The sequence below is a fragment of the Macrobrachium rosenbergii genome, chromosome 12 (assembly GCF_040412425.1).
Source record: "Macrobrachium rosenbergii isolate ZJJX-2024 chromosome 12, ASM4041242v1, whole genome shotgun sequence".
NCBI classification, from domain to species: domain Eukaryota; kingdom Metazoa; phylum Arthropoda; class Malacostraca; order Decapoda; family Palaemonidae; genus Macrobrachium; species Macrobrachium rosenbergii.
The window spans coordinates 12291353-12306195 of record NC_089752.1 but is presented as its reverse complement, the minus strand read 5'-3'; the positions used below and the strand labels follow the sequence as shown (position 1 = coordinate 12306195).

The window sequence follows — 14843 nt, the reverse complement described above, 5'->3', positions numbered from 1 at the left end:
CATATTTTTTCTCAAAGAGGTTTTGATCCCTACTGTTCCATGAAAAATAGTTCCCGCTAGTATTCGGTGTATCCCTCAATGTTCGTTGGACACACTATTAAGAACGATACACGGAAATACATTTTTCTTTTGTCAGCAGACTTGAAGATTATCCAGTTAAATGAGAAAAAAATCTGTGAATACCATCCCCATGCGTATATTTGTTTAATCTTGTCTTTCTTTGAAACTAAAATTTTCGTATGAACAAAAGATGGTGTAATCGTTTCAAGGGGGTAAAAATTAACCTCAACGTATGCTGACGACTGCTCAATCATGTTACCCGGTTTTTATCTAAATTTTTTTTTTTCTTTTCATTCACCCTTGCTGAACCATACAGATGCTTCCCTGTTCATTTATCCCAAATAAGAAATAAAGAGAAACCTAGATAAAAAAAAAAAACTTGATAAAAGGTCGTGGTAATAAAAGTGGAGCATTGGGTACCACAGGATGGAGGCTTAGCTAGGCTTTCCCCTTTACACTACTAAAAGCTTCAGTCCCGCTTTTATTTTTGATAACTGCCCACAGTACTTGCAAACAACGTTCCTTCCTCATCAAAAAGAAAAACTAGTGGCCTTCACTTTCTCGTTTATGAATACTAAGAGATCTCTCTCCGAAACGGTGAATGATGATGAATTTTTTGGAAAACTCATACTTTGCAGAGAGTAGAAAATGATAAGTTTGAGCAGTGAAAAAAAGTAAAGAATCATTAATTAGGAACGGTAGATTGCAACAATTGCAGAACCTTTGATTAGTGATTCCCAGAATTTAAAAAAAAATCAGTACATTGAACTTAACGATATTGAAATACACCTGCAAATAGCACGTTAGGTTTACATAAAAGGAAACCTGTGTTTCTTATGGAAACCATAGAAACTGGTATTGGAAATTCTTCGAGAATTATAAGAGTATCGTATATCTATCCTAAGGCTGTGTGTTGATATGAATATGTAATATAATTGTGTCTGTTGTGCTGATATGAATATATAATATAGTTGAATGTATTTAATATGTATTCTTAGACATCTGCACAAATTTCACGAAGAAATGACCTCAACCCCCTTTTATTCCTGTTCAAGGAAAGGCAAACTTCTGGTACTGATGAACAAACGCAAACAGGTCTAAGGGCATCTTTTTAATACTCACTGTCATCCTTATCTCGCAAAACCAGATCTCTGAGAATGACTATTAGTTTTTGTTATCTTTTATAAAATGTCTCTTTCGTTATATTGACCACCTAACTATGTGTGTGTTGAAGAAATAGTCCTACTGTGCAGCAGAACTGAGTGGAAAATATATACCATAATATTGACAGATTTTTAAATACTGAAGACTTCAACGGAATTGTAGATGTGTTTCTTTTATGATCTGTTTTTATACAAGTTAAATACATCTCGGATGTTTTTAAAGTTTTGTGTCTGTTATCAACCCCCATCGGCCAAATAACTTTTGCAATTCATACCACATTTATTATAGCGTTCCCAAATCAGTTTTACTAATGAGTGATAGCCCACCCACCCACCCCCAATATGGATCCTTTCTGGGTGGTGTTTGAAAACACTTTGCTAAATGACGATGAAAAATGTGCGTTTCAAATGCTGCATCACAATACTCTTTCTCCGTAGTGTGCGTGAGAAGGAAATGAAAGCTGACAAATCCCAATCAGTAACAGGTTGTTGCTGCCGTGTTCTTCCTATTTTGTGAAGTATTTGATTTTAGAAAAACTACTTCTAGATGCTCCGATTTTGACTTGCATAATTATCAAGGTTTATGTGTCTTGGATGACAATAATGGCAGATGCAACCACATGTGGAGACTTGGTAAATCTTAAAAATTACATGTGTATCATAGTTTTATGTGTAGGAATGAAGTGGCTTATGTGGAAGCTCTCCACATAGAATTATTACTAAAGTACCCCATAGGGGGTTAGGGCCGTCAGTGCACCTCATGTGGTGTACTGTAGGCATTACTTAAGGGCCTTTGCATCTTCCCTTCGGCCCCTAGCTGCAACCTCTCTCATTTCTTTTACTTTACCTCCGTTCATATCTGACTTTCCACCCTCTCTAAAAATTGTATCCTAATGCAACTGGGAGGTTTTCCTAGTATTACACCTTTCAAACCTTCTTACTGTCAATTTCCGTTTCAGCGCTAAATGACCTCATAGGTCCCAGCGCTTGGCCTTTGGCCTAAATTCTATTCGGTTACTAAAGCATGAAGATGTTAATGACCACTACCATTATTTTTCTCCAGCTAACTACTTCGGGGGCTATTTTGCAAAGAGTTGAGCTTTAAGGTGTATTAATACATGCCCAGTAATTAATGCAGCAGTATTATTTATTATGAAATTACGATTTTTTTTAGGTTTTTGTCATCAGATACTCATGTCTCATGTGCGGTTCATCACTTGGAACACTCACTGCGAATATTGTTTTCATAAGGAAACTATGTGATATATTTCGTTTTGTTACGAAATTACGATTTTTTTAGGTTTTTGTCATCAGATACTCATGTCTCATGTGCGGTTCATCACTTGAAACACTCACTGCGAATATTGTTTTCATAAGGAAACTGTGTAATATATTTCGTTTGGTTGTTGATGTGTCTCCGTATTATTGTTTTATGTCTTTTTCCTCCGATTATAACGTGCAATTGGTGCTCTCCCAGCAGGACTTGAGTACCGGAGCAACGTGTGACCGGTGTGGCAAGATGTTCCAGAACAAGAGTAATCTGAAGATTCATATGCTTACTCACTCTGGTGTCAAACCCTTCAAGTGAGCCTGCGTTCTCTTTTCTTGCCATTCAGTCTCGTTCCGCTTTCATTACTTGTTTGATTAATTTTAGTAATTTCTTGTAAATATGTCGTTCATCTTGAAGTGAGAGAAGTATGTAATAATTTCTTGCTGTTCAAAGATATTAATCAAATTTGTCTTTTATTAATGTTGGTTTACAAAAGGATTTGACTCTCAATCAAATACTGTTTAGAACCATCTCAGTCTGTGAAATACATCTTAAATGCCTAATATTATTAGTCATGTTATATGCTCTGATGTTGATTAATGCCAAATAAGTAATCGTTCTTACATGATACTTCTAATTCTAAAGTCAGTGGTATATTTAAGTACTAATGTGAGTTTAGCTTTGCAGAATTTTAAATATTTCCAGTAATTATGCTGTCTCTGCTTTTAGGTGTGCAGAAACTGGTTGTAATGCTGCTTTCACAACGAAACAGTGTTTGCAGTTCCACTACAAGAAGGTACATGGTTACTCAGGTGATAGCATGCCCAAGATAGAGCGATGCATTCCCTACACATTTGACTCCTACTCTGGGGGACTAGTGAACGACCCTGGTCGAGGGAAAGTACCAAACTTACCTGCTCAAGAAGGTGTAACAATTGACCAGCAACCTACTCCAGCAACAACACCGGCTGATCCACCTGCACCAGATGACTCATCACATAGTGCAGATCCTCCCTTGGGCTCAGTAAGCTCAGCAGAAGAGCCACCAACCCCGAGACCAGAGCTTTTGCTTGCTGCTGCTGCTGCTAAATTACCTCCAGCAACAACATTACACAGCTATGTTGCTAAGTATGCAGCAGCAGCTACTCGACTTGTTAGTAAAGGCTCAAGAAAATGGTTAGGTGATCCACTGGATATGCAAGATAGAGATTATGATGCATCACGTGATGTATATGATTTTGATGACAGATTAGAGGAGGAACTACTCCAAAAAAGAAAGAAAGATGATGACTATGCAGGAGAGGAAAAACTGTACAGACGGGAATCTAATGCATCTCTTCTTGTGGAAGCAGCTCTTAATGTAGCAGAACAAAACATGAAAATGGATGGTCGAGGAGGAGTGGGGAGTCACGATCGACTTTTGGGCTACAGTGGTCGTTACTCTCCATTACCACCAACTACTGTGGTTACTTCTATGGAACAGATACTTCCACATGATGCAGCTTTAGCAACTCACATAAAGTACACAACTAGTGCTGCCGATGATGAGCGAGCACACTTAGAATATACCCTAGAGAGAGAGTATGATCCTCGAGACTTGCCAGAGGTCATGGTTGTACATGAAACCATTGGAAGCCGTGATTTACATGACCAGCTCAGTCATGACTTACAAGACAATCTACATGCTGCTTTGGACCACCTTCCCCCTACTTCTGTCAGTGACGAGTTGCATCACGCTCACCAGACTCAGCACTCAGACCAGGCTCATAATTTAACGCTTGTTAAGTCAGATGATCTACCACCACCCACTCCTGCTACTCCTGCAGATCCTGGTACACCAATGGCACCCCCAACACCATTAAGTTCTAATGGTGGGTTGGAACCATCATTGCATGTATTAGACCAACTTCCAGTTACTCAGGGTCTGCCAGTATCACTGTCATCTTCTCTTTCTGTTGGAGTGGATATGAGTTACAAGCATTACCGCCATGCAGAATTAACACCAGTAAGTCATGAGCAGGGATTACCAGGACAACTAGATGACTCTGAAGCTTCGATGGGGTTGGATCCTATGGGGGATGGTGGACATCTCTCACCACGTAATGATCACCTGACTGATCAGTTACCTCTGCCAGAGTTACAGCCTCATGACTTCCGTGGGTTGGCAGCACTAAGATCACCAGAGCCTCCAAGATCACCGTATTTGTCTCCGAGCCCAACCCCAGATGCACTGCGCTCATATTTGGTGACTACTGATGGCCTGAGATCTCCATTACCCCTTGATCAGTGTGTTGATATGACAAGAGCCAATCTTTTCCTTCGTCCTGCTGACCTTGCCAGTCTTCAGCAGCGATATCATGGAGAAGTGAGTCACCAATCAGGTCGTGCCCAATTATATGAGCTTGAAAGAGTACCAGCCCATTCTGTGGATTTCAGCGTCTCAGGGCGTACTCTTACTTATACAAGTGAGGCATTGAGGTCAGGTTCTGTATGCACTACTGTTTATGTGGCAGATTCTCATCCAGATGACCGTCATTCCTTGGACCTCACCCTTCCACGCCATGATCCTGATCTTCACAGGTCAAGTTCTCCGAGTCACAATCACCCTGCTGCTCGTGGAATGTCTCCGCACTCACAACTTTCTCCCCATAACCAGCTGTCCCCTCATAATCAGTTATCTCCTCACAACCAGCTCTCGCCGCACAATCAAGTATCACCACATAACCAGTTGTCCCCACATAACCAATTATCCCCACATACACAGTTACCACCTTATTCACAACTATCTCCTCATGGACAGATGTCACCATTGGTCAATTTGGGAATGGTTGAACGAGGAGTGGGTAGTCCCCCTCTTTCTCCCACTGCTAATCCTTTACCCCCTATTAGTAGAATTGTAGCTCCTGCTCCCCACTCCCCAATTTTAAGTTCCCGCCAAATGTCTCCTGTGCCAAGACCTGAACTGTCTCCATCTTTCACCACTCATACTCATGGGGAATTATTTGTGACAGGTGGTGCTGTACCTTTGCAATCAAGTACCCCTGGACCACCACTTACCCCTGGCCCACAAATAAACAAAGACAGATCTTCTCCATATTCTCAGTACCCTTCTTCACCTTACCCTAGACATCAACATCATTCCTCTCCACCTCCGTCATACCATTACCAGTACTACTGACCACGGCTTTCGCCAAGTCCCCCACGGCTGGTTGAAAACTCTGATGATCCCCTAGTAATTCAAGATTCCCATGTTTCCCCTGCCCTCTTTGCCCACTGTTCCTAGTACTCTACCAACGACGATACGCCTTCTTGACTTACCAGGTGCGGCCCTATCCACTAAACCATCATTGTTCATAACCCTTTTTCATATGTGTTACAACGACTGGGGATTACCTCACTGAAGGCCCAACACTCTTACGGCCATTTTACTCAATTACTTTTAAGTAATGTTGTTCATTGTGGGTATTTCCAGTTTAAACATCCATTTTCATAATTTATAAGCTCAATTCAACAATACTGTACTGATAACTCAAAGATTTTAATAGCCGTGATATAGAGTTAAATCCCAATGAATAGTTGTGCTTTTTTATATCCTATGGGTAATCATTATCTTTACAATTTGTAACTCACATTCCTTCCTCTCAATCATCTACATTGTCTTCCCTGTTCTGTCCCATTTTCCTTTATTGTGTAGGGCTGCCCTATATGAGATGGTTGCCCTATTGGGCATTTGAGTGAACTGCTAGAGTAATGATATACGTTAAGAGGGGTCTGTAAACGTTCATGTTTCATAAAAAAGGAACTCTTATTTCCTCTGTCTCTCTGTCTCCTTCTTTTTCTCCTTTCATTTCTCAGATACCTAACCTTCTTGTCTCAGTTGTGATGTGACCTTAACTTTAATCGTGTATACATGATTGCCTCTTCCAACTCAGGGAGTGCTGTTTTAACGGAGTTCTTTCCAGTGATCTGAGAGGCATGACCCGCTTGTGGGCCTAGATGGTCACAGAGCAGTAGACAAACTGAATTGCTGACACACTCCTCCTATGCACTCAACCGTAACATATGCAAACGCAATATATATGCAATGTGAAACGAAGTCTGGTCGTTGCCACAAGCTGTGTTTGTGTCCCAAGCAAAGCCAGGCATCAAGCTGCTAAGTCACTCTGAGAGGCTGAGTGATAATAACTGACTGATGATGTATGTGGGTTTGCCTTTTCTAATCTTCTACAATATGACTGCTATAATGTGGTTGGTGTGATGAGGAGGATTTGCCCACCTCCACATATGGCACCCATCACATCCTTCATATTTCCCATTTCGTGCCAAGACAAGGCACGAGGAGGCCAAGCCTCTCTTGTGCAGCAGTGGTCGCATTTCACAGGACCCTGGGACTGTTGTTTGAACCAAAGGTTGTAGTGAAAGGAATGAAATATATATATTTTGCTGTTACAGTTTTTTCTTAATTTCTTTGGCTAGTTTTCTGAACTGTGAGTTGTGTATATTTTAGATAAACGAGAAGTGAACTATGGAAAGTGTACCTTAAAGGGACTAGAATTCCCAGGGCAGCCTGTCCTTTTCTTTATTATTATGTACAAAGGGAGAGTGGAAAGCTCGATGTGAACCTTATGTGCCAATGTTTCTAGATAACACTTGTTAGCTACTGTGTCGGAATCATTCATGTTGATGATATTTGAGGTGTTGCAATTGTTTTATATGTGAAAATGGATTATAAGTGTCTCCTCTGGATATGTGTCCTTTCTGGACTGGGATTGAATTTAAAGCAATAACGTAAGATCGCTGTCAGTGCAACAGGACTTGTGCCCGTCAGTGACAGTGGACCATTGGCTGGGGTGAAATGCATTTCTCTACGAGGCAAACAGCAAAATGTTTCAATCAGAAAGCTTTACAGTCTTAATGTGCTAGTGGTTGGTTTGTAACACTGGTAGCAATGTAACGAATATTGGTTTCTTATTGTCATTTATTATTATTATCATTGATTGCCATCTTTACTAAATGTATGTAGTATTTATTTGATTATTTGTTAATATGTTCTGTTAACATTATTGTTAATGGAAATTTTGTTAATACGCACAATTTTCAAAACTTTATTACTGTTAAAAGTTAGACCAAAGAATGGGTATAATTAAATGTTTTTGAATGATATAGAGTACAGGTTATTTGTCTGTAGAATTATTGTCATGTATCTGAATTTTTGAATAGTGTATATTTGAATATTTTTCCTAGGCGTTTGAAATTTAACTACTCTATGTAGGAGTGGAAACTATTTATAGTTCAGATCCACCTAATCTCTACAGAGATAAAAGTAGTGTACTATTGTGCCATACCTAATAATGCATCAGTGAGGTTTCTGTGCTTCAGTACTGTTTCCCATCTGTGGAGGACTGATTCGAAGTGATATATGTGCAGGACTGATCTACTCATGATGGTAATAGTAACTCACAGTAACATGAACATGTTCCACTGCCTCTGATGAGCCCTATTCCGTGCGATCCCCCTTTACCAGCTCCTGTGGACGTTGTAATGCGTGTCTCTGCGTCAATGTTGCCCAGTATGCCCCCTCCCTGTCCCTATTGCCGCCCCCACTTTTCCCCATTGCCTCTCCTTGGCAAGCAATGTCAACAGTATTAACTGCTAAAAGTAGAATCTGTGTGTTCTGAAAGTGATCTCATCATTACGTACACCTACATGTGATTATTATATATTCTTGGGAAGATTGAAAGTTTTGTACATTTTAATGTCTGTTTTTGATTCAAAGAATCATTTGCACTATGTGATACATTGTACAGTTACTTTAACGGCTATACAGTATTCTCGTGCTGTGAATGCGAAAATGTGTTCAGTCAGATGTGTCATATGCATTCGGGTTCATCATTCAAAATTAGAGTGATATTAATATATCACTAAATCCTTGAAGTTGACAGTCCTTGACCAAGGCATTAGTCCCCCATCAGTCCTCCCCCTAAGTCTTGGAAGTCATCCTCAGAAAGTTTTACATAGATAATGTCACTTTGGAATCTAACATGTCAAGATACGCGCAAACACTATGCCTAAGGTAATGTTAGGAATACTTTTGGTAAGGTCCCTTAGGACAGTCCCAAAATGTTTTCCTTCAAGGTGTTTATGGTAATGAAGCAATAAATATGCACCCCTACAATTTGATATTTTAATAGTACTCATGTGTTGGGATTCCATGTGACCAAATTCTGGTAATGTGAGGCTTTAAATAAGGTCTGTAATGCATCCTAGTTGTTATTTGCACTCTGGCATAACAAATAGTTAGTAAGATCTGAGTGGCTTCCAGCTCACCTTTATCGAGTTTCGTTCTGCAGAGAATGGTCGTCAGTTTCTATGTTCTAGGAGGTTAGAAAGATCCTGTAGTTGAGCTCACCCTCAAACAAACAAACAAACAAACCTCATGGATCAACCAAAGGTTTCCCCCCCCCCAACCCTCAAATCCCCCAAAACGTAGGAGAAGGTCAATTTACAACATTTAGGTACAGTCTGACGTACTCAGCAGGTTTGTACCTTGCATGGAACCAACAAAATTCTTTTTTATTTTTGTGCTAAAGATTAGAATCCAATAGTGGTTCCTTGCAGGGCTGAAATTTGCTGACAGCGTCTTGAATTAGGAGTCTTTGTAGTTTCCTTTTGTGGTGTTTTAGCGTGATTTTTGTACCTGGCTGGGTGGTGAAACGCGACACTCTAAAATATAATGATAAAAATAATAAAAAAATAAATAACTTTGAAAATGAATGCAAGACTTTCTAGTTTTTACATAATCTGAATGGTTCAAAAGAAGTGTGGTGAGATGAAGTTAACATTATACACTGAAGTGAGAAAAGTTTAATTTTCTTGCTAAATTTAAAACAAAAACTACAGGGAAACAAATACATACACAGTCATGTGTAGAACTGCCAAAATGAAAGTTTTGATATATCAGTGAAATGGCAGGCAATCTCAAGTCTTCTGGAGGATGCCTGGAATGGTCGTTTCTCTTTGTTCTATAATAGTAACAATGACAACGAGCCTTCTTAGGACTGCGGTCAGCCTTGTGTTTCATTCATTTGAGTAGCTAATTTTAAAACTTGTTTCTCTTCGTCTAAATTTATTCATCAATAAAGACACGTGACAGTCTTGAGATGTTTCTATAGTATGTTAATTAAATCATACTCATTGGATTCATGTAGTCTGTGTAATATTTTACTAATAAAATGCAGAAGATTTTTTGATTGTAAAAGGTATGACCACCACAGAATGACTTGGGTCGCAAAGCCCGTCACAATCAACCAACCTACCAAATGAATGAACATTTTTTTCATTTATTTTCTTGGCCCATTGTACCCCTTATGCCAAGTTGCTCACGTGACACACCAAGCCAGCTGAGTGACCGGTGTTCGACTCTTTTTCCCGAGTTTAGGGAGACTCCTTACGAGCCGGGAAACTATTCTCAGCAGTGTTTGGTATATTGAGAGCTCTCGAACTCAATTCTTCCATGTTTTAGATTATGGAAATGTTGAAGTTTTTTGGATTTACAGATCTTTGTACCCCATGAATTTTTAAATGTTGTCATTAAATTCCCTCGAAAATGAATATTATTTTCTTGTCTAAAGTGTTCAGCATGACTAATGGATGTACTAACGAGATGTACTTCATGTTCTCCCAATGACATACACCCATGCTTGACTCTTGTAACGAAGCTCAAATATTTGAATTTTAATGTTAAATGATCTTTATACATTTTCCCTGCTATTAAGTGAACATTTTATTGTTTGTTTCTGTGATATAAGTTACATTAAACATTATTATTATAAAACTGACTGTCTGTTTCCTTCTCCTGAATGTTGGGATGGTAAAAATGGCGAAGACGTCTGTTTTTCACAGGAACAGTTTCATGAAGAATGTCGTGCTACATAACGTAAAACAAATATCTCGTACTTTATCCTTGTATGGTATTAGATGCAATTCTTTATCTTTTTAACAAATTAGCTACTATTTCGTTTATATGCATTTTAAATTGTTCCTTTCTTTCTGACTAAATTTTGTCTGGTGCAGTGTTTGATGATGGTTTTCGCATTAATCCATTCTCCGTCGTGTCTAAACACACTAATAAAGTTCATCACAGTATTTGACTTGGACAGATTACATATCATGGATTTACATTTTTCGTTTAGCATTTAGGTGCGTGCATTTTTATACTCGCTAATTCCTTGAGTAGAAAAATCGAAGTTATCCAATGAAATTTTTGTTACGCCAACTCCATTCTAAACTTGACAGTGAGCTGTATGAAAAGATAGCATTGTCCCGTATGTGTCTATGGGAATAACGAACTTATTATTCTTTTGCACCAGGGATACCTTTATCTGTAGTATTTGTTAGCACAATTACTTCCGAATCTCAAGATGAATACTACAGTGTGGAAATTTCTAGGAATAGATATTGTAATATATAAAAATTTCTAGGAACAGATATTGTAGTGTGAAAATTTGTAGGAATATAGTGTGAAAATTTGTAGACCATTTCTAGGAATAGATATTGTAGTGTGAAAATTTGTAGGAACACTACTGTAGTGTGAAATTTTGTTGGATAAGCTGATGCGTGAACTCAGGATGCTGTGCACCACCCTTGAATGGTACTCGCTTTCGTGGTCATTTGTTTTCTTATCCTTGTTCGTCACGGTATCGCTGCCTCTGTACAGTCTGTTCTCCGTTTTCACCAAAACTGTGAGTTTTTCATTCAGCTGTCATTCTGTTTGGTTTCAGTAGTTTGCCCCACTGTGAAAAACGTTCTGGAAAAAGGTTTTTGCTATATCTAGGTCTATTTGTAAAGGTGTTTTGTGTCGTTTGTGTAAGAGACTGGCGAGGCCTAGTAGCCTACCGCCACAGCCTAGCGAGTGAGCTCGTCTAATCATTAAAAGGTAATGTTATGTATGAATTTTCGTTTATTTCGGTAAATCATGTGCGAATAAATGACTAGTATTAAATGTATTTGTCGTCTTACAGAATACGCGGAAGGTTAATGATAACTTAGGCCTACCCAGCATGTTTTGTGAACCAAACGAGTGTGATGTTCATTTCAACTGGAAATATTTTAAGCCATTTTACACCCTGTGCCTAGTATTAATTGGGAAACGGCATTTTACGAAGTTGTAGGTGGGAAAAATTAAAATAAGTGCATTTTATTTGATAAAAACAGAGATGCCCCCCAACCTAAATTGTGGTGCCAATTGGTGCCTCATCCTAACCTAAACAATAGTGCCAGGTCTTGTCCAAGTGTTTTGAATTATAGGCCAGGCCTAGGCAATAATGTGTTCATACATTGTTTTTTTGTATTTTGTTGCAATTCACAGAGGCAAAATGTAATTCCACAGAAGAGCTCCACACAGATGTTGTTTATTAAATTTTTTTTACTTAGCAACATAGAAAAGGGTGTAGCCTGTGTAATGCTATGCAGGTGACATTGTTTGAGAAATTTACCTAGATAATTTGAGAAACTTAACTGTCTTTTAGGCCTAATTGTTTTTTACATTCATCCCTGAGGGTCTGGCACCAAACATGGTGCCCCGCGTAGCTTCACTGAAGAGTCACCCCACTATATTTCCCCCTCCCAGTCTACTTTGCTCACAGGGCTGGTTTTCCACAGTCATGCCCCAAGTATTTTGGGTAATTCTAAGTATTAGCTCCGCCCATATTGTTACCTTGGAAACGTTTTTCTACACTTAGGGCTTCTGATACTGGCTGTGCATTTGTTTGTTGTCGGCCAAATGGAATTTCCCTTCGCTGTGTTTAGTACTGGCGCGGGGGTGGGGGTTGGGGTGGCGGTACCCATACGTTAACAAGTTATTGCACTTGCCAGACGGGATATGAACCGTTCGAAACGGACATACCCGTGCTCTGTTTTGTGAAGATCGCGTATGGAAACCCCTTGTTGGATGGACTAAAGGGGTTAATTACAGGTTAATTACATTTGTGTGACAAAAATTTAAGGTAAATCCATAATTAGCAACCAAAAAACTGTAGAAAAAGTCAAGTTAGAAGGAAATCGCCGCCGTGGAGCTACTACTTAGATCTACCATATTTTGAAACCAAAAGGGGAATTTCAGTGGGTTACCATAACAATTGTGAAAAATTAATGTAAAGCTCATCAAAATCTCATATATAGCAATAAAATTCTTAATCACCTCTTGAGTAATTGTTATTTTCACTTGTACACAACCAAATACTCTGTTCTTTCGTGAGTGTGCAGTCTTTTTGACACTCAAGACCCAGTCACTGAGTCCATAGACAGTCAGTTTTTTTGTGATTATAGTGAAGTGGTACCAATTCTTGAAATCTAAACTGAAAATTATCAGTTAATGAATTGTTAATTGAAACATTGTGGGCCCATGAATAAATGAAGCTAAAGCCCCATGATACCTCGCACCTCCTAGTGGGCAAAATGTGAAAGGAATTGTATACCTGGTTGATTCAGAATACATTTCAGGAAGCATCAATCATGGGCTAATATTTAATTGTGGTAAGTATAAAAATGATGTACAGTAGAGGCAAAGCTCCAAGTTACTGGCAGTAAGCAGAAATTGCAATCTTTCATTTACTTATATAGCAATATTTGAGATCTTTTCCACGTGACTGTTTTCATAATTAGTACAATAAGCATGAGCCAATGACTGATGCTCCCTAAAATGTTATTGTGAATCAACCAGTGATAATATTCCTATCATGTTTTGCCCAATACGTGGTGTTTAGGTTCACAGGGCTCTTGCAGCAAGTTTGATACAGAAAAGAAATATCATAGAATATCCTAAAATGCAGTAATCTCACTTTTACCTGGGTTAATGCTTACAAAGCCCTGCTGGATAACAGGGATTCCTGGGTATGATGAAAAAACACTACAGATGTGAAATGGCAGTTTCATAACCTTTTTTTTTTTCCATGTTTTGTCACCACACAGTACTGTATGTGTCTATAACAACACAGTACACTTTACTGAGCACAGTATATAAAAATGAACATTCTCTCTCTCTCTCTCTCCCCTGTGATCAGTGCCAAAATTGTTTACTTGGGCTGGACTTTAAAAAAAAACTTTTTAATAAATAATGACCCAGAAGCAAATGCACAGCACATGATGCAAATGTGTACATATGCATATGCCAATTTTATATTGAACAAATAGCTACCATTTTATACTGCATTTTGATACCTCCTCCACATTAAAAATTTAGTAAACATTTTTTTCAAATCTGTGTGGGCTGCGTGTGTGTATGCAGGGCTTTTTAAAGTTGTATTACAGCGATATTGTTATTCCCTACGGCATGCAAAAGTTTATGAAATCATTACACCATCCTGAACACATCATAAGCTACTAGAGCTCAGGCTATTGTAAGTCATTGTTTGAAACCATTAGTAAATGTGTTATACACCATATTTACTGATCAATATGCTGTACTGTAATTATATTGATTACTTTCCATTAAGGGTTATTAACACTATCAAGTACTGTATATAGAGTTTTTACTCTCAGTATGAGCATCTAGCAGAACTAAAGTGACACATGCCAAGTTATCAAAAGTGCAAAAATCAACCCATGAGCACTCATAAGATTTAGAGAAGCAAAACTGCAATTGCCATTACTTTTGTAAAGTTTACATTTCACATTTGATGCATCTGATTACAGGATTACAGTCCAGGAGAGAGAGAAAGAGAGAGAGATTCTCTTACAGGTATTGCACGGTTTTTAAATGTTTACAACCAAATGAAAAGCGAACAAGATCTAAACGCTTCCAAATAGTTTTATTGTGTCTTGGACTTACATGGACATGCAGTACCTATTGCCCCCAAATGCAGTCTAGTTTAACAGTTATGATTGAGCAAAAAGTGAACAAGATCTAAATGCATTATGTACCTAGTCTTTAGTTTATCATATGGACTGGCAGTGTCTTCAACTACCGTTCTATGTGGTTGAATCTGTAATTTAAAAATTCAGTTCATTTGTATGTTTCGTGTAAATTGCTCTTCCATAGGCAATTGTATAATGTTTTTATCTAAGTAACTTACCCAGTAGTTACTTAGGTAAGAGTTTCTACTCGATGGCAGCTTAAATTTTGAAAATTCGCTGTAGCGCTACTGTTTTGTTTATGTAGGTGACTAACCCCGCCCACTTTCGAGGTAAGAGAGAGGAACAACTCGGCCAAAAGCTCAATTTGTTTTCTGCTGGCTTAAGACCAACACAGTGTTAAGTTACACAGCTGAATTTGAGTTTTTGGTTGAGATCTTCCCCTGTTGGTGAAGTTTTTTGACCTGGCAGCCTATTGATTTTCAACTTACTGATTGTGA

General features: G+C 38.6%; 1 protein-coding gene across 4 annotated transcripts in view; it reads left to right on the top strand.

Annotated features, from left to right (window-relative positions):
- The window catches only part of LOC136844392 (uncharacterized), a 464343-nt gene extending 455092 nt beyond the window's left edge, over positions 1–9251 (top strand). For 2 of the 4 annotated variants that reach the window (XM_067113510.1, XM_067113509.1), the window contains exons 11-12: positions 2701–2807; positions 3223–9251. In XM_067113510.1, coding sequence (XP_066969611.1) covers positions 2701–2807; positions 3223–5671 — 2556 coding nt within the window. In that variant the 3' untranslated portion in view covers positions 5672–9251. The remainder of the gene's footprint in view (positions 1–2700; positions 2808–3222) is intronic. The other 2 variants (XM_067113511.1, XM_067113513.1) reach the window with 1 other exon arrangement.
- The last annotated feature ends 5592 nt before the right edge of the window (positions 9252–14843 follow it).